The sequence below is a fragment of the Zootoca vivipara genome, chromosome Z (genome assembly GCF_963506605.1).
Source record: "Zootoca vivipara chromosome Z, rZooViv1.1, whole genome shotgun sequence".
Lineage (NCBI taxonomy): Eukaryota > Metazoa > Chordata > Lepidosauria > Squamata > Lacertidae > Zootoca > Zootoca vivipara.
This window is the reverse complement of record NC_083294.1, coordinates 21,164,006-21,184,296: the sequence shown is the minus strand read 5'-3', so window position 1 is coordinate 21,184,296 and position 20,291 is coordinate 21,164,006. Positions and strand designations below refer to the sequence as shown.

The 20,291-nt window shown below is 43.3% G+C and overlaps 1 protein-coding gene across 1 annotated transcript; it reads right to left on the bottom strand.

Moving 5' to 3' along the window:
- Positions 1-13,865: 13,865 nt before the first annotated feature.
- On the bottom strand, positions 13,866-19,592 carry NEXMIF (neurite extension and migration factor). The gene is made up of 2 exons (XM_035114030.2): positions 19,505-19,592; positions 13,866-18,148 (listed from the first exon to the last, which is right to left on the bottom strand). Exons 1-2 carry the CDS (start codon positions 19,590-19,592, stop codon positions 13,866-13,868), a joined length of 4,371 nt encoding a protein of 1,456 aa, XP_034969921.1.
- Between the last annotated feature and the right edge of the window lie 699 nt (positions 19,593-20,291).

Sequence of the window (20,291 nt, the reverse complement as noted above, 5' to 3'; positions counted from 1 at the left end):
TCTCCTGTGAATGTGGGAGCCAACTCCCAGGGGCTGGGGTCCCTTCACCCCACCTCCAATAAAATAATTGAAGGGGCAGGCCCACTAAGTTGATGGGCATTGCTATTCAAATGGTGTTCATGCACAGCATCAATCTTTGATTCAAGTTGGTACCCCTGCTTGCAGAGGGGGAAATCTCAGAGAGCACTCCTTGGTGAGAGGAAGGGGGAACAGGGAGAGGGTGCAGTTCCACCCATCTCTGAGTGGGAGAGAGCAACCTGGGTGGAAGCCAAATTGCTGGCAGCAACAATGAATGCTTTCGTTCTCTCCTGTATTGCAGTATCTTTTCATCAGAGTGATTTATAGTAGTTTGGCAACTGTGAGGGAGATAATGGATCAGGTGGATGGTGTGTGACGTGAAGGAGTAAAACAGAATGAGTTTGCATTGGATGAGTGGAAGCATTGTATGATTTGTGCAGTGTGATGGGGTAGGAGTCAGCAAGCTGAGTGTTGCATATTCCAAGTCTGGATGTGACTAGGCAAGAGGGAGACTGAAGAGGGAAGAGTTCCCTGACTCTTGAGATGTCTTCAAATGGGCTGCTACGGTATGAGCTAGGGGAATCTCCAGATATAATTACGGAATGGCTAAAATTATTCAAGCTAAAAATGTAATGGGGTCATTGCTGACAGAGAAAGCCAGCTCTGAAGCTGTACAGGCAGCACAGAATTATCTGATGAATGTTAGGGAAAGACAATTAAAAGAAAAACCCATTGGCTGCATTTGGGCATGACACCACACCAAGCAAAGCCAGTGTGGTGCTTTCCAGACACTATTGGACTCTGACTCCTGACAATGGCTGGACCCAGACCCAGCCAGCATAGCTACTGGTCAAGGAATTTGGGAGCTGTGGTCCAACAATATCTGCAGCATACCATGCTGGCTATATCTGTACTAAACAGAACTCGGGCCAGGAGGAAGATGAATTTCAAGTCTTCAAAAGGTTTTAATTATGTAATGATAAGATGAATTCAAATAGGAATCAATTCCAGTATGATAGTGAGGCAAATAAAAAATTATTCCAGTGAAAAAATCCCAGGACAAGGCCCTGTTTCGCTAATTCTTCATCAGCAATGTTTTAATGGTCAGAGTGTACCAAGTACTGGTATGTTTACTGATGAAGAATTAGCAAAACAGGGCCTTGTCCTGGGATTTTTTCACTGGACTAAATTTTTATTTGCCTCACTATCATACTGGAATTGATTCCTTTTTGAATTCATCCTATCATTACATAAATAAAACCTTTTGAAGACTTACTTGAAATTCATCTTCCTCCTAGCCCGAGTTCTTGCAATTTACTGTTTATTTCTGGACTTCACCAAGAACTCCAATTTCTACAGTATATCTGTACTAAAGCTTAGCTGAATACGACTTGAATGAGCCACAGTGAGGGTTGTGCACTCCCCACTGCCCCAAACAGCTATGGGGAATGTGGAAGCTTTGGCTTCCATTTTGGCTTGTCGTGAAGTTCAAAGTTTCAAACTCTGGCTAATATTAACTATGGTTTATTTGAAGCAAGTCAACTTCAAATCACGGCTTGGATGACACTGCAAACTGTGGTTAGGCAGAAATGGAAGGAGAAGCTTCTAAACTCTTCCATGTGGCTATGGAGAAAGAAGATGCCAATCCAAGGCTCACCATCGCCTGCTCCATTCATACTAAAGTTTGGTTTTCCAAGGGGACTACATACAACCAAATGTGAGCAATTTTTGTTCCCTTCCCACCCCCTGCTATGAAAAGGCATTGTTGTTGCAGTTTTAAATTTAGAATTGGGAACATTTTGAACATGACCCCAAGCAAAAGTCTATGAAAAGAATGGATAACTCGAGCCAGAGACCACACCATGGTTCCACTCACTTTGCCTTCTGATACTCAATAAATGAGAGTTTGATTTCTTCACATACATCATCTTAAAATGAGATTTTTATTTGTATTTATTCCATAAACAATATAACAAAACTCAGCAAGTTAACAGTATGACGTTTCCACCGTACAGAGTCAGTCACAAATATTTAAAACCTTTGCAACAAGAACAACAAAACCAAAAAAATCTTACAAGAATAATTTACAAGAGGATCTATAAAACAGCAAAGCGCTCACAATTTTTCCAGTTTCCTTTACACAATATCACTACACTCTTTCACGACAATTTCTTTTTTATTACAAAATTCCCAACAAAAAGTTTTAAATTTTTTTTCTTTGTATTTTGGTTTTTAAAACCAGAAACCTTTTAAGTGTACATCCTTTTATTAGCACCCGGAGGGGGTGCCAAAAAGGGGAAACCTCACACATACAATCACTTCACAGCACTTTTCTAAGAAAAATATACACTTACAAAATATTTTACAAATTGGCACACTTAAAAATATACAAGATTTTGTAGGCGTCTTAGAGTGATCCTTAAGAATTATACTTCAATTGACTCTACAGAATATTTATAAAGCTCATTCTAAAAGAAGAAGAAGAAGAAGAAGAAGAAGAAGAAGAAGAAGAAGAAGAAGAAGAAGAAGAAGAAGAAGAAGAAAGGCAAATTATCCCCAAAACATGTTAAATTTGCAGTGTGTACACTGTTAAAAACGGAAATGGATATGTTACATTCATTTCAAGGGCCATAAAGGGTTTCCATAATACTCAAGGGGAATAAAAGTTTTCTTTAGCACCATAAAACAGTAAGCAACTGAATAAAGAGGTGCCTCTGGTTCTATGGAAGTTAAACTTAAGGAGCAGTACATTCAAATCTCTGTAGGCAGCAATTAAGAGTGCCCACAGCAAGGGCTGCGGGTTACGAAACAGAGCATCTCCTTAGATTTCTACCCTGCTTCCTACTGGGAGTAAAAGACAAAAGGGATTTTAACTGGGTCTTCCCTTACCTATCTCACAGTTTCTAAATACACCCCCTTTGTGCTTCTGATTCTGTCTCTACAAGGGTAGTGGTTACTAAAAAAAGGCTATTTCTTTCTTCCCTTACCCCGCACCAAAGTGTTCAACGTCTCAGTAAACTCACCTGCTAACTCTGCTCTCTCTCTCTCAAACACCCTTCTGCTTTGCTTCAGCTCCACTTTATCCCCACCCCCACCCCCCAATGGCTCTTACTCCATTGTCATTAGTGTCACTTAATTACCTGAGAAACAGATTTTTGTTTTTTTGTTTTTTTAAGAAAAAGCCTTGGTTCAGCCAAAGATATACCATACTTTATTTTAATTCCACCCCCCACTTTTTTGCATCTTTTTATTTTTAAAAAATGGTTAGCTCATTGAAAACAAGGGAGGGGCTCATTCTCAAACTGATATTGTGGAGGCTCAAGCCACAGTTCCTCAGAGGTGCTGGAGGGGGGGGGGAATTGCATCATGCAGAGCTGAGAATGCAAAGCTTTAAATGCTATAATCTAACACAACCTACAGTTCACAGACCTGCCTCTTTCTTAAACACTGATCTCAGTAGCCTTGGTTCAGGCATAATGCAAAATGTTTTTCCGTAGTTCCACTGGTGCAAGTAATACTCAGAGGGGTGGGGGCCAAGAAAAGAGAATGGGTGGGTTATATGACATTTATTTATTTATTTAAATATTATATAAGAAAGTAGTTTTTGCCATATGGGTGTGGACCCAAGCTTGTGGCGTGGATACTACTTCCATGTTCCCTTCTGGTAAACAGCTTGGAGTGTGTTTCACTGTTTGACCACAGGTAAATCTGGGTCAGAAGTAATGTGTGTAAGCCACCAGCAGCAAAGTCTCTCTCAAGCCACTCTTTATCTCCTAAAACTGCCCTCTCTAGCTTTGTTGAGCGTTTCACATTTGGCAACCTGCTTCAAAACTTCCTGGGGATTTGGAGTGTGTGCTAAAATGCCTTGTGGTAGCCACAATAATGACAGTTGTCACATTATAATATTAAATGTGTCAGAATGCCAAAGTCCCTGCTCTTTAAACAATTCTGCACTCTGGTTCTCTGACATCTGGGTTGAAAAAACATGCCACAGGGCAGCAGCTTTGAAGGGTCCACATGTCTATATTTCAGCTTCCCCTCCTGGGTGGGCTCTTATCTGCAAGTATGTAGAAGGAAAAGGGCATGGTTTTATATGTATGCTGCAATTGTCAAAACGGAGATGAACCTTGCATTTTTGCACTTGGATCCTAATACCAAAATCTTAAAAAGTGGCTCTAATCTTCACATTCAGAGGTTGAAAACACATGGTAGTTTTGGCACAGAGCTGAAAAAGGGACCACTGTTGGTGGTTTGTACACTTATACCACTTCTGCCTCTGGGAAATACGTTCAGTAGGTTTTTGTATTCCTTGAAAAATATGTTTGAGCAGAGGGAACAGTGGAAAAAAAGAAATGTGTGTACATATCATTGGGAATTCTATTTCTTTTTCAACCCCTTTGAACCCTTTTGAAAAATACCTGTCCAGCTTCAGTGTAAAATTGGGTGGCCTCTCCTGCTTAGAGGCAAACTTCTCCCCCAAAAAAGTGTGGGAATAAATCCAGATGCTCTGGACTAGGGGGGCTAGGGGCAGCTTGCTTGAAAACAGCATCACTTTGGACTTCCAACAGACAAAAACATTGTATTCTTACCCTCTACCTCATTGTTGGCTTTTAACTCTGTTTAGAACCCTGGTTGACATTTGGTTTGCAAACAATTTTCAGAAGGGTTGCCTGATAATCTTTATAGACATGCCAGGATTTGCTCCCACTTCATGTATAACCCTTTCTCCAAAATGCCACAGGAGTTTTAAGAGCAAGAACGAAACAAGAGCCACTTAAGAGAGTTGTGAAGGAGAGCAAGTTAACCAGTTTATATCAATAGGTGGGGCTGCCGATATAAAAGGTAAAAAGAAAAGGAGAGGAAGCCAAGAAGCAGGAAAGGATGTGTCATTGCAGGAACAAGCCAGAGGGTGGGCATGACACCATAGCTGCAATGCTCCAGATCTCTAGCTGTGGGCAATGCACTGAAACAGAAATCACCAAATTGAGCCAAGTAATGGTAACATGAGTTTGACCAAACTGCGGGAGGCAGTGGAAGATAGGAGTGCCTGGCGTGCTATGGTCCATGGGGTAACGAAGAGTCGGACACGACTAAATGACTAAACAACAACAACAACAACAATGGTAAGGATGGGGATGAGGTTTTTGGCAAATGCAGGAATGAGAAAAAAAGGTGCTTATGACAATGCTAAATTGAGGTAGCAGTAAGGAAGGTGCACAGCACACAGGTTGGCAGTGCACGAATACGTTTGTTTTTGTAGAGTGGGGTTTCCAAGGGAACTCAAGCAGTGCAAATGAATGTGGAGTGTGAGAATAGAGTACAAACAACTTTTAACAGGGTGAGTGGTAAGACGACAAAAGGCTGAGAGAAATAGAGTGTGCATGGGAAGGCAGATACACAAGGAGCTAAGCAGGCTGAGGAGGCAGCACCTGTCTGAACTAAAAACAGGGAATGGGGAGAAGTTGCTGGGTGGGGAGGGAGACACCTGTATTAAGAGTGTAGGTTTGTCAATATGCTGCAAAAGAGAGAGTCACTGTGTCCTTACATCCTGTATGCATGTCCTATTGCACATTTTCGAACCACAGTATCTATTGCTGCATGTTTCAGTACAACATACCATATTATGTGTTGTATGTATGGCTCATGATACAGGTTTACATAGGAACATGGAGTGAACTAAACTTCGGTTCAGGGTCAGAGGGGGAGAAATCTGCTTTTGGCAAAAGACCTCGGCCACAGCAAGCTAAGGTATCCACCATGAGGGAATCCTCTCCCCCCTTTCCTCTCAAGATAATAATAATAATAATAATAATAATAATAATAATAATAATAATATATTATTTATACCCCGCCCATCTGGCTGAGTCTCCTCAGCCACTCTTGGCGGCTGCCAATCGAATATTAAAACAACACAGCATTACATATTAAAAGCTTCCCTAAACAGGGCTGCCTTCAGATGTCTTTTAAAATTAATATAGCTGCTTATTTCCTTGACATCTGGTGGAAGGGCAGAGCTGAAAAAGCACAGCTGTGTCACGCTGTGTCACATTCACAGGACAGGGCATTTATTTCTCAGAAGGCTCCGCAGGTACATAATGCCAACCTTCCACAAATCTGGTGCCAGGTTTGTGCAGGCTGGAGAACAGTAACCAGCTCGTATCCCAGGTTGTCTCTGCAAAAGGTGTAGGGTGGCACCTCTGCTCATCTACACCTGCCTGCCCTGTGCAGAGAGTGGAAGCCAGCATTACTTCCACGCATAACATACAGGGCCAGTTTACATGTTAAGGTTCAGCTCCCCTGTGAGGTGACCACTTTAAATTAGGTGGAATCCACATATGCAGCAGAATGAGGTGGTAGAACAGATTTACCACTTCATATTGCAGGCTGGGAATACTGTTTTGGATTGCGGGGTTAGAGGAGGGTAGGAAGTGCTACTTTTAATTTAAAAAACAAACCCTAGTGCATGATGTTTAAATTTCTGCCATTTCCTGTTGGGCTAGTTTTCTACTTGCAGGGAGCTCTTCACATTGGGGAGCATTAAAATAAATGTAATCCCTGCCCCGTCCATTCTACTGCCTTTTTCCAGGCTTTCACACCTCACTAGCTTCACGTTCACCAGCTCCCCATGCAGTTTGGGCCACACAGTGATCTTCAGACCAGTGTAAACTTTTAAACTATTTTTAAAAAATGAATCCTAGCCTGTGCAGAAACTCTCTGGACACAAAAGCCCCCCCCCCCTGCCCCCTGGTGTCAGCCATGAATGGCAATGACACAAAGCAGTGTCCACATGCTTACTATATATGAACCAGCATCGCAGAGGTGCACTGTGACGTTAATTGGCATGGGGAGGAGTAAGTATTTCAGGCAAGGAGTTGGACTAGAGGGGCCCTTTCGGTCCCTTGCAACTCTATAATTCTATGATTCTAAGTAGTTTATTATTTTGCACTTGTGGAAATCAAACCACAGGGCCTCTCACAGGTACTTGGAATACAAGAGGAGCACCAAGCATGAAAGTCATGTGGTTTGATTTCCACAAGACAGGGTATTGGGTGGGCGGGTGTGGGTGCAAGCTATTTGATCATGCAGCAGCTGCAACAACACATCACAGGCACATCCCAAGGCAGGGATTCAACATGGTCTGGCTCAGTGGTTTGTTTCCAAGTACATAGCAAGTCTTAAACTTGCTATGTGCCAATGGTGTGTTTGAAGCATCCACATCACCAGCAGCCAATGGCCCCAAAGAAATCCACTCTGTGATGGATCAACATTCTCCAAATCCCCCCACAGTGGGAGATGGCGCTTTGGAGTAAGACATGGGGCCAAGTATGTGGGCTGTGGTGGCAGAGGAAGAAGCCTGATGAGAAAGAATACTCTTTGAGTTTGCTTGCTAACTCTGTATTTTACAGCTGGGAAGAAGGTAATAATCATCAGTGGGGTTAGGCAGAGGGAGAAAGAGAAGCACCTGCAAAATGCAAATTGAGATAGAGGATGTTCTTAAAAGAAATAAATTTGCTGGTGGCGGACACTTTGTATATGCACCAGTGAGATCCTACCAGTGGAAAGGAGGTGAAGGTGGTGGAGGTTTTTAAATAGGTGGGGTGGCCATCTGTCAGGGATTCTTTAGTTGTGATTCCTGCATTGCATGGGGTTAGTTTAGCTCAGTGTTTCCCAAACTTGTGTCTCCAGATGTTTTTGGACTACCATTCCCATTCTCCATGCCTAGCTAGCGGGTCAGGGATGATGGAAGTTGTAGTCCAACAACAGCTGGAGATCCAAGTTAGGGAAACCCTGATTTAGCTGAAACTTGGGGGTCCCTTCCAACTGTACAGTATCATGATCATAGCATCCTACCAGAGCCAGTCCACCCATTAGGCCACGAGAGACATCCACCTCAGACATCAGGATCTGCCCAATCCACAGGAGCAGCAGATCTACCCCCCCCCCAACACATAGGTGCCACTTCTGCTTAAAACTACCTTCAACTTCTGCCCTTCTCCTTCCTTGGCCTTGTCTTCTGGCTTGGCTCATGCTTCTTTTTCACCCAGAAGCCCCCCCCCCCGGTGCAGCAACAACTCTGCTGACTTTTCACCAAGGCCAGAGAGGGGCAGCAGCTGAGAGGACCAGGAGGAAGAGGAGGAGGAGGAGTCTAAGACACAACTTTACCAATGTTGATCTTCAGCCCTGCTTCTTCTCTATGTGGATCTCCACTCCCTCCGCAGATTATTAAATGTATAAAAACCAGGTATGATAACCTAACAGCTTGCCCTTGCTACCGGTTGTGCTCGTTTTGGGAGAATCTTTGTATATTTCACCTGGTTTCCATGTGGCTCCAGTAACTTCCTTTCCCTTTATTTCTGAGTCAGTTCAGTTCTGCGGTGACTGAAAGCAGAGAGAGATTGCCTCTGATTCTTAGGCTGCAATTCTGGCCAGGGCTTTGATTCTTATTGAACATCCTTGGGGTTTCCTCTTCCTACCCTGTGTGTAATATGGCAGGCCATTTGGATCTCGCCTGTTCAAAAATGGATTGGGAAGATTCCCTCTCCAAATACAGCCAGGCTGGCACAAGACATTTTGGCACTTGAGGAGGACTCCAAAACGGTGCTCCCTCTCCTCACCCGGGAAGAAATGAATCAGGGAAGATCTACAGCAGGAACAAGGGAAGGGTTGGAGGATAAAGATCAACCTTGGGATCTGCTGCCCTAGGTGGATCCTACCACCTGAGGTCACCTCACCTCACCTGGTCTTGCATGCAGCTGCCAAGCAAAGGTGTTTCTCCTGTTAAACTTAACTCTTTACCCTCTTCCTAAAAAGATGGGTAGTAATGGGCTTTGTTTTTCTAAACACATATACTAGGGAAAGTGTGGGACTTACTTACAAGTAAACATGCACAAAAGTGGGTTGCACATGCAATCAAAACATTGCCTTTAATGACACTAACTTGCTTAACACCTTCATGCTTAATTAAGAGTATCATCTCATGTAATTTGGTGGGATTTACTTCTGGGCAAGCATGCATAGACTTGAGTAAACCCCATTGATTTCCACAGAATTTACATGGTTTTCTTTTTATTGCACTTATATCCCATCTTTTTGTCCAAGGAGCTCAAGGTGGTGTACATGGTCCTTCATCTCCTTATTTAATCTCCACAACAACCCTGTGAGGTAGGTTAGACTGAGAGGCATTGGCTGGCCCAAGGTCACCTAGTGAACTTCATGGCCGAGCAGGGATTTAAACCCTGGTCTCCCAAGGTTGCAGTCTGGCACTCTAACCACCACACTGTGCTGGCTCTCTACTTCCAAGTATTAGTTGTGGGTTAGGCTGTGAATTTAATTTAATTTAGAGAGGAAATCATGGTGGCGTGACCATGGCACAGGCAAATTGGTTTCATTTTTTTTTTAAAAAAATGGTTTTTGGTTGCTTGATGCTTATTTTAAAATTTTCCTTTCTATGGTTGCTGTGCTTAGCAGGAATGTTTTTATTTATTAAAGAAAACCCCTCATTACTTAAAACCTTTGATTTCTAAACTTGTTGACAGTTCTCCAGACTGTATTCCACAGCTGGAGCTAGCTTGGAGTGGGGAAAGAAATCCATTTCCCTTTCAGTTCTTGATAATCATGCAAAAAGTGGAGGCATGTGGATGTAGGAAACATATAGAAAACCATGTCTTGTTTAAATATTAGCATCTATTATAAAAGTTACTACGGCACATTGCTACCTAGTCTTCAGTACTCGCAGCAGAAACCTATGTATGCTTACTCAGAAGTCAGCCTCACCATGTTCAGTTGGGCTTATTCATAGGTAAGTGTGCACAGGACTGCAGATTTAGCTGTATTCCCAAAGTTTCTGCAAAATTAATCTCAGGATGCATTTGGTATCTGTGTGCACATATGTTGCTGGGTGTGCACGGCAAGGCACCATGCAATGCAAAGGTGGCCATTTTGGATACCATGGGAAGATTCTCTTGTATTGAACTGTATATTGTACAACAATATCCCCCCCCCCCCGCAACTATACGTATTTTAAATCATTTTTCATCCCATTTATCTGTTGAAGGTGTTGTACACAATCCCTTCCCTCACAAATTTCTTTCCTCACAACGCTCCTGTGAGATAGGCTAGGCTGAGAGCTGAAGGTGGCTATGTCAGGTTTATGAGAAGGTTGGGATTTGAAGTGGACGTTCGAGTGTTTTACTGTATGCATTGAGCAGGCAGGGCAGGGGAAACGCAGGGCTCACACAATGATTATTGGCATCGGAACTGGAATGTTAAAAGCAGGTAACCGCTTCAAAGTTCCAGAGAGCACAAAACAACTTGATGCTTGTGGCTACAGAGTCATGTGCATTGGAGTTGTGCTTAAAAGTCTGGTTTTGTATCCCCCCCCCAAATAAAGTAAAATTTATTTCACAGCTAACTGCCGGGGGAGGCACCATTCTGTGGTTTGCCTCAGGTGCCAAAATGTGCTGGGCCAGCTCACCCATGAGGCAAGATGAGGCAATTGCCTCAGGTTGCAGAGCCTACTCGTAGGGAGGAAATGGAGGAGGCTACCCTCTTAAGTATCCTAGACTCTGCTCCTGCCAAGTATAATTCCAAGCATGCCTCACCTCCCACAATGATGACCTTTTATTCACACTTCAACTGTTGTGTAAGGTTGTTTTGATTCTCCCCCTTGTTCCTGATACTGACCTCCACTCCCCTTTTATTCCTAATGTAAATCTTTATTCTCCTCTTGTTCCCAGTGTAGATATTTATCCTTGCCTGCCCCTGTCCCTGATGTAGATCTTCACCTATTCCTTCTTCCCTGGGTGTGGGAGCACCATTTTGTAGTTCACCTCAAGTGCCAAAACGTATTGGGGCAGCCCTATCAGGTTCCCAAGTGATCTTAGAACTAAACCACCAAGTACAGTAGTACTAAGATTGACCCAGAGTCAGCAATCTGACACTTCCTTCTTCAGGATGTAAATCAGTTAGGGTGACTTCTCCAACCTGGTGCCCTCCAGATGTTTTGGACCAACACAGCTGGCTGCGGTGATAGGAGTTGTCATCTGGAGGGCACCAGGTTGCAGAAAGCTGTGCAAGTGTGTTGCTTTCAGGGCTGCAGCAAATCTTCCAATTTACAGGAAGAGGAATTTGGCTAAATATTCAGACAGCCCCAAGGAATGTGAAAGACTCAGAAGGGTCAGGTGCCAAAAAGGCGAAAACAAACCTCTGATTACCCCTAACTTTCCTGTATAGAACTATTAAATCACCAGGTTTTGTTTTTAATGCCCCTTTCCACCTTTGCTATTAGTTGAGCAAATATATTAAAATAGGCACCAATATAGGTGCTTCCACATGGCAGCTGCTTGTGCTCATGTATACAGGCTTGGGGGGAGGGGGGGTCAGAGTCCACATGATGGGACTCAAAAAGCAACCACCACCTTGCCCTCAGAATTTAATTCATATTTCACTTTCCATGAGGTTTTTATTTTTGTTTTACTTGCTAGATTTGCTGCGGAAATGGTAAATCCTGATTGAAATGTGAAACAGTATGGGATGGCATCTTGATGAAAACGGTATTGTATGGATCCCATGCAAAATGTGGATGCCTGAGCAGCAGCATTCCCACAATCAACTGCTGCAAGGAAGCATCCTAAGAGCCCCAAGGATATAATCTGGAGGAGCAGGAGCCATGACTGTGCCACACTGAAAGGAACAAAACAGGACTGTGATAAGTAGCTGAAGACCCTTGCTCACTTCAATGCTTCCCTTCCCTCTTTGGAAATGCTCTTAAATCCCTATTCACTTTATTATTTCCCAGTGCAGCAGGTCCTAATCTTAACCACATCTGCTTCCAAAAGGCTACCCAGCTGAGAGGCCTTTTCCATCATCAAGTTTTCATAAAAATCAGTAGCAAAATGTACAGGCTCAGGTTCACAAATGTATTTTTTTTCCTTGGAGGAGACTTGGGGGTGGGGGGTAAGATTTGAAATAAGGCCTTTTGATAAAGTACATCACCATTAAGCAGCCAGCACTTATTACTGTCCCCAGAATGCACTTACCCCCCTATATCTAGTCCCCAACTTGACGAGATCATAAAGTTCCACTTCCACATTTGTATGATATATGACGTCAACATACAAATTCGTAATTGCATTAGAAATTGTTTTTTAAAAAACAAAACAACCCTTCAAACAATAATTTCTTTTAATCATTTAGAAAACACCAAAGCTTGGAGCAGAGAGCTCTTCTAACAGGAGAAGCATAGAAATGGCTACGAAACAGCTCAAAACAAAATACCAAAACAGTGTATATGAAATGCATTGGTTCCCATTTCCCCCCATCACTATTTTTTTTTTTTAGAATCTATCCCAAGTCGTATTATAAAATATAGAAAACCGAGTTACAAATATGAACAATACAACTTTGCTTTTGAAATAACCTTCAGCTACAGGTTTTGCTTGAAAGAAAACAGGTGACGGTTTAACTGTTGCTCTTCATTTCACTGACTAATGTACACACTTGAGTTTCCAGTAAATTTACCTAGTGTGATTTTGTTTGATGTCTAAAACCCTCCAATCAAACACTCACAGAATGAGGTTTGAATATTTCATCAATACTTTCCAGAGGGCACTGTAATTTCCCAGTTTCCATTTTAAAGTCCTCCTGGCTTCCCTACTAGAGGGCAAAAATTCATGAAATGAGGTAAGTTAATTTGGCACACACATGTTTAGTCATGCCCATAAAACTTTTGGTACATTACAGTATAAGTGAACATCATTTTCATAGTGGTTGCTTTTGAAGGGGGTAGCTAATCGTATAAGTGGAATGTTTACAGTAAATCAGAAGGCAAAAGAAAAATCAAGAAATAAAGAAAATAGCTCCAGTAAACACTCACAACCCATTGTTGATAAAGAGTTGTAAAATATGTACAGTACATCAATTCTTCAGAGTTTGGCACAATTTGTGTGGTTGTTGTCAGTAATAGTGCATCAACAACTGTACAACAGTATGACTTTTGAAACACAGGGAATACTATGTTAGATTTGCTGTTAAAGATGAAAAGTCCCACAATTTCAAAGTTTTGATTTCAGCACTTAAACACTTGAACATATTACAAGGCATTGTTTTATATATATATATATATCTTTCTTGAGCAAGGAAGTGTTGGGGGGGGGGACAAAAAAGAAAAAAAGGGAGAAACCCAAGCAAGCATCAAATGTCTTTCTAGAAAAAGGTGTCTCTTCTCCAAATACAGGTGTGTTTTTTTTTAAAAAAGCTCTCTGCTTTAAGAAGAATGTAGTCTGTTTCCCTGCAGAAAAACCAAACATTTTATGCCATCTTAGTTAGGTCAGGCGGTGTCATGTATGCTCTAACTTGGATAGATGAAGCTTTATGGTGCCAGTTAGGATATAAACAGCAGGGGGCTAGAATGCATACCCAGAAGCCACATGGTGCACAACTAGGAATGAGTTGTCATTCTGCAAACTAAATACTGTGTTTGTTTGGCTTTTTTTAGGGGGAGGGGGATGCACCACCTCTCTTTTCTCTTTATTTTTTAAACTGAAAAGTTTAAAAAAAGTCTTTTCCTTTTTTGAAAGCTTAAGAAAAAGGGAGAGCACAAAACAAGCCCTTAAAAATAAAACAAATGAATACAAACTGAAGAAGCCAAACAGCAAGAAAAAAGGAGTAGCCTTGTTAATTTGTTTTTAACCCCAGCCAAGCCAGGAAAAAAAGGTTTGGTCATTCTTTTAGGTAGCTTGCAAGAAATAAGTATTTTCATGCACTTTTGAGAACATAAAGGAGAACAACCACCAAAAAAATTAGCAGGTAGTAGGGGGAGGGGGCATTCCAGCGAGTTTGGTGCAGCATTACCTCAGTTTCTCAAATGAAGCTGTTGCAGACGGGTCCTTACGGACCTGCTCACGCTCCGCTTGCTTTGCTTTACAGTTGTCATCTCTCAGTGACTTAGAAGTGGATTTATGCCGATACAGCTTTTTATGGGTGGGCTCGTTTTTGGCTAAAGTGCTCAGGTTACTATAGCTTTTATCAAAAAAGGGAGAGTGAACATCTGGGGAGTACCCAGCTGAACAGTTGGGACGTCCAGGATCACAGGAGGCAGCTCGGCCGCTGGCTTTGTTCAAACCCTTGTTCCCTGGCTTGTGACTCTTTCCCGTTGCAGAAGAACCACCATTTACCTTTTTCTTGGACTCTTGTGATGTGCCAGCCAGGATCTTAAGAGTTTTCAATTTCAGGCTGTTTGATTCAGGGGGCTGGAATACATCAGAGGCATTGTTATGAGAAACGGGCCCCCACAGTGGCTCAATAGAGACCTTCATGAATCTCTGAACATCTGCCATTCCAGATGCTATGTTTGACAAAATGTTGGACGGCTCCTCAAATTCCCTTTGATCATCATTGAGGAGGCTGTTAGCATTACCTAGGCTTGCTTCAGACCAGCCTCCGCTGTTGTCCTTCCCCAGGGCCCATTCCCCAGGGAGCCCGTTAGACTTCCCTATCTGGATAGAGGACGGGCCACCATGGTGGATGGATTCCACCAACGCTTTTGTCGCTGTGGCTGAGTTCAGTGGAGCTGCTGCTCTCCCACCAATGCTTGAAACCTTTTCATCATGAGCTCCAGCCACATTCTTCCCTTTCCTTGTTGATTTGGGAGGCTGTCTAGAATTTCTGCTTTGCCCCTTCTCTGCCCCTTTGCTGGCTTTGGGTGCTTTTTTCCGTACATTTTTCTGTGGAGCATTTGGGGTTGCACCCATATTTTTATTGGATGAACCTTTCCTTTTCGGTTTTGACACTTTACTGTTGCTGTTAATTTGGCCAGATGGCTCATCAAATGTTGACAGGCACGGGCCCTTTTCAAGAAGGCCAACAGAATCTTCGTCATTAAACATATGGAACTGGAATTGGTGATTATTTAAAGTAAATCCATTATCAGCCTGATCTTGGTGCGTCTGGAGGACCCCACATCCCCACTTGACTTTCTCAGGGTTATTCAGCACAGCCTGGGAGCTCTCAGGAAAACATTTCATTGTTCCCAGTGGTTTGACTTCCGACCCAGTTATCTGCGGGGAAAGATTAGGGGTATCTGGGGGAGACATTTCTGAAAGGGATGATTGGCGGAACTTGTCAGGAGTGAAGTTGGAGATATCCAAAAGGTCCGTAGACTCCTTCAAAGGTGTTATTTCATCTATGCTTTGCTGAATCACTAGTTTGGGGCTGCAGTGGGCCAAGAAATCATCTGCAATGTCATCTTCACCATCCTTTTCACAGGACTTTAAACTTAGGGAACTGAAGTTGCTGGAACTAACCGACAAAGAGCCCACTGAATCAAAGCTAATCAGCCTCCCGTCATCTGTGCTTAGCGCACCTTGCTGGAACTGAAAGTGCCCCTCTCTATTATTGAAATGACATGACTGGAAAGATTCCTCTGACTGCGACTGCTGGCTATCTGACATGTACTTTTTTTGGTATGGCAGTTTGCTACTATTCAGGCTAACGTGACTGTATCCAGAGGCTGGAGGGCCATCTGCACCTGCACAGCTCCCGAACTCTGCCGCTGATTGTGCAGGAGCCTCCCGCAAATCACTTGGAAATTCCTGGCTGCTGCCACTGGATGCTTTGCTTGCTGGCCAGAGGCCTCCGAAGCTGCTGGGCTCCATCTCCAAGTGGCTCGGTGACTGCTGCAGCTCTGACTCTGGTGGGGACAGGACACAGCTCTGGGCAGGTTGCAGAGTGCAGAATGGCTTCTCTGCTTGAACAAGGCCAGGGAGGGGCTCCTCCTGCTGCTGCTTTGACTGTTGATGACTGAAGTAAGAGATCCCAGTGTTGCTTGACAAATCAGAGGCATCTAACAATGTCTGCAGGTACCCTCCAGGGATGAGGGGCACACTGGCAGCAAGATTAGCAGATGTAAGGGCCTTGTCTGAAGAGCAGGCGGTAGCTAGGAAAGCCGGAGGATTTTTAGCAACCTTATCCTCCTTGTGCTCGGTAAGGCGAGAGCCATCTGCAGGGCAAGGACCGCTTTCATCCATTGCAAGAGGCTCCTGGTTCTCCAAGGCTGGGGAGGCCTCTGCCAGGCTGGCCTTAATCTGCTTGCATTTCAGCCTGGCTTCGCTTTTGAACTTGATCCTGCGCAACACTTTCCTCTCAGGCCCCTTGAATTCCTTTGGTGAGGCAAGGCTTGTGATGTCATTCAGCTGCAAGCCGTTTGCACAGCTGGGTGTTGCAACAGCCAGGGTCTGCATCCCTCTCGGGCCTGCATCACTATCTCCGATTCTGCGGCAAACCTGCCTTGGGTCTGAAGAACAAGAGCTGGGCTTGGCCATGGGTTGTTCAATGGCTTTGATTCTCTGAATCCTGTGCCTATTGGCCAATTTGCCTTTTCGCTTCCGTGGGTGAGGCAAGGAGGAGATCTCAGAGCCGTTGAGATATAAACCTTGTTTGCTCTGAAGTTCTGATTTCAGTTGGTCCTGCCACTTCTCCTGCCAAAAGCTCTTCAAGGGGGCCATCTTGGCATATTTTTTCAACCGTTCTTCATCCAGGGTCACTGTAATTTCGCTGGGATCCACTTTGGAAAGCTTGATAAGCATTTGCTTTTGCCCTTTAAAACGGTTGGTAATGATGTATTTTATGATGACTGGGGGCTCCTTGCGAGAAACTTTTCTCCTTTTCTTCGGGCACCATTCATCATCATCCTCCTCCTTGGGTCCATCTGGTTGCTCCTCCTTCTTATCCACAATCTTCTCGCTCTCAATGGAATCCACATCATATAGGTAATCGTCGCTGTATCGCACTTTCCTCTTTGCTCGCAGGCCATAGTTCTGTTGTATGAAGGAACTGGAGTGGTCTCTTGGCAGGTACTTATTGCAGTCCTTAAGGTTTTGGAGAACATCAAAAGAAGATTCAGTACAGGTGCTGTCATCACTGAAGTCCCCGGGATCCTCTGTGGAATTAACAAGTTCCAAGAAGTGGTTTCTTTTGGGAGAAATGTACTGTACAACCTCTGTACTGGTGCAAGATTTGTTTAAGGCAACTTTCTCACTCTCCTCGTCGTCATCCTCCCTTCCTCCATCTGTCTCCTCTTCCCCCCAAATGATGCTCTCCTCAGATTTGAACTGGGAAGTATCAGTGGTCCCTCGAGGCCCCCTCTTCAAGGCGATTCGGCCTTCCTTTTTAGGGCATCCACTGAGCACATTTGGGAAGAAATTAAGCTGGGCATCGTCCTGCAGAGAACCTGCCTTCTCCTTCACACTGTCTTGGAAGGACTCATACCGAATTTTTAAGGAGCAGACGTCACTTCCCAAGTTTGAGTCATCATCAAACATGTAATTATCCACATCTTCCTCAGAAAACAGGTTCACAGAAAGCTCATTTTTGGAGCAAAGGTCAAGCAGCTCAATTTTGCTTTCACTGATGAAAGATTCAAAATAACCCCACTCCTGGCTGGGATTTGTTAGTAAAGGTTCCTCGCCATTGCACTTGTCTAAGAGTAATCCCTCATAGTAATTTTTCTGAGTGGGGTCCTCTGAATCGCTGTCAGATTTCTCTGCATCTCTTTTGTCTGCTGCCCTTGATTTATGCGCAGGGAAGCTTAAGAGTTGGTCTGAAAGCAGTTGATCCCCATATCTCATGGTTTCCCCTGTGCTCATGCAATGAATCCCTATATCAGAGACTGAACAGGTGTCATAATCCCTATTTATATCACCCACTTTCAGGCTTATTCCTGGCTCTGAATCAATGCCATCCTTTGATTCGATAAAGTAGCCCAGGCAGGTCCGGCTCGGCTGCATCAAGCAGTCACCGGTGAGGGCTGAGATGCTCCCAGGTTCCATAATGTTGAATGGAGCCTTCTCACAGTCTCCGGGCAGGGACCAGGTGCTCATGCCCTTGGAGACGCATGATGTGAGTGAAATGGCGTGTACAGAGGAGGAGTCATCAGAAATGTGGTCAGTTACATCAGCCAGCCTTAGGGGAGAGGGAGGGTTCAGCCAACAGGACTTCTTTGAAGCCGGGGCCTGCTGGGCACGGCTGCCCCCTTGGCTTTCTTTCAGAGCACCTGGGAATGACAGCGGTGGAGATGGAACTGCGGCCTCCGCATCCTGTGAAGCCTTCTCTTCTCCATCCAGGTCTTGTGACTCTGAAAGAATGAGAGGGAAAAGGAGGGGTGGAGAGAAAATGGAGCAGGAAAAATAAGACCCTCGGAATTTTCAATCTGAATCTTCATCCCTCCATGGAGGGTGGAGCAAATGGTTCCTATGAACCAAATGATGTGAAAAATAGCATTATTGTTATTTTTATTGCTGTCAGTATACCGATGTTTATTCACTTAATTTATTAGATGTTACATTTAAAACACACACACATATACACTCTCACTCAGAAATTAAAAACAACCCTTAAACTAGCATATCGTGGCCATGTACCGATGAAGAACAGCACAGCTAATCCCTGTTTGGTGTTTAGGTTTAAAACATGTTCTAAATTAATATTCTCATGTCAAGCTGGCCACACACTAGGTCACTGTACAGAGAATTTTTAATAACAACAACCCAGCTATTAGTTTGAAATTTAATTTCCATGTAGACAGACTCATGAACAATATTAATTATTTAACCTTCCCCTATAATGCTTGTTGATCATGCTCTGCAGCAAAATTTCACTGTGGAGGAGGCTTTTTAATATATATATAACACCACTTTCAAACTCTCTTTTTTAACTCACTATGCTTTGATGCATAATATGCAGCTCAGATCATTTCGAAGCAGACAGCTCCATACACAAACACATTGGGAGGGGGACCCCTTTTCCATCCCATTCTCCAGGGCTCTGGTGCTTTGGCCTAGGTTTACCTGATGGTCAGGCTAATTACTAACCAATTGTAAAATGGAATGGAGTGAAAAAAGTCATAAATAAAATATTATGCATGAGAATTCTGATGATTCCAGTGAGCATCATTGTAAAAAAATAATATTCAGAGCAAAGAGTGCAATGTACTCTTCGCAAAAGCTTTTTCACAAGTTGCCTATTAACCCCAACCACTCTGATTTTAAATCCTGCCTATTATGAAAATTAAAAATTGAAACATAAGCAAGAAACCCAAACGTCTATGCTTCCTACTGAGTCTGGTATAGCAAAGTGACCGAGAGACATAGCTACAAATGAAAAGGGCGCTGGTTCAAATCTCACCCCTGACATGAACTCACGAGGGATCCTTAGGAAAACCTCCATAGGGTGATACTGATAATAATATTTGCCCACCCTACAGGGTTATTGTAAGGAATGCAACTGATAATAAATGACTCATGGATAATGTGTGCACTCAAACGTGAATGTGAAATATTTGCATGAAATATTTGCATGAATGTGAAATATTTAATCTTATTAAGAAAATGGCACAAGGAAAGCAGGCTGATGTTCAGGGACAGATCTTGGAGTAAATCAGTTTCCATTAGGAGTTGGCAGTGGGTCCCTTGCTACAAATAGATTTCCTTACCATCCTCTTTCACCCCATTAATTGGGATTGGTTCTGGGTCTTCTGAGGCACGATTATTATCTTCTTGGTCACCCATCAATTCAGTCATGAGTTCATGAATCCATTCTGAACTGAAGTTGGCCAGCCTACACATGTAAAAAAGAAAATTACAGGACATTAGATTCCCCAAACCAATTTGCAGCCCTGTGAGTGAAAGAAAAGTTCAATTAAGAGGATTGAAATGTGAAAGCACAATAACTGGCCTATCTTTAGGTATACTGTATTTTTCAATCAGGTTAGAAGCAACCAATGTCTATCACAACCGCACAACGCTTCTGCAGCCCCAACTGTGTAGAAAGCACTGCCCAGAACCCAGAGGCATATGGGTTACATCCAGGGCAATTATATTCTACACTGGGGATGCCTCTAGACTGGCTTTTATTGCAGGATGTGTGTTCCTTATGTATGCTCATTTTCCATAGCATCCACACAATGCTGGCATCAGAACTGCATCAGAATGTCAGCCTGTATCCTCGCCAAACATTTAATCTGGCTTTACCCTTTCCAGAAAAAAATATATTCTAAATTAAACAAATCAGTTGACACATTTGTTATATCTAAACAATGCTTTTACAGTATTCAGCCTCCACCTGGAAGAATACTAGGTGGACAAGACTGAGATGATCAGCATAGACTGGGAACTGACAATGGTTTGGTTTAGATGTCACAGCGAAAACATAGTTTGGCCCTTGAGGTAGGGATAGGCCAATCTGGCAATTTTGGATTCTCTCAGTTTCTCAATCTTAAA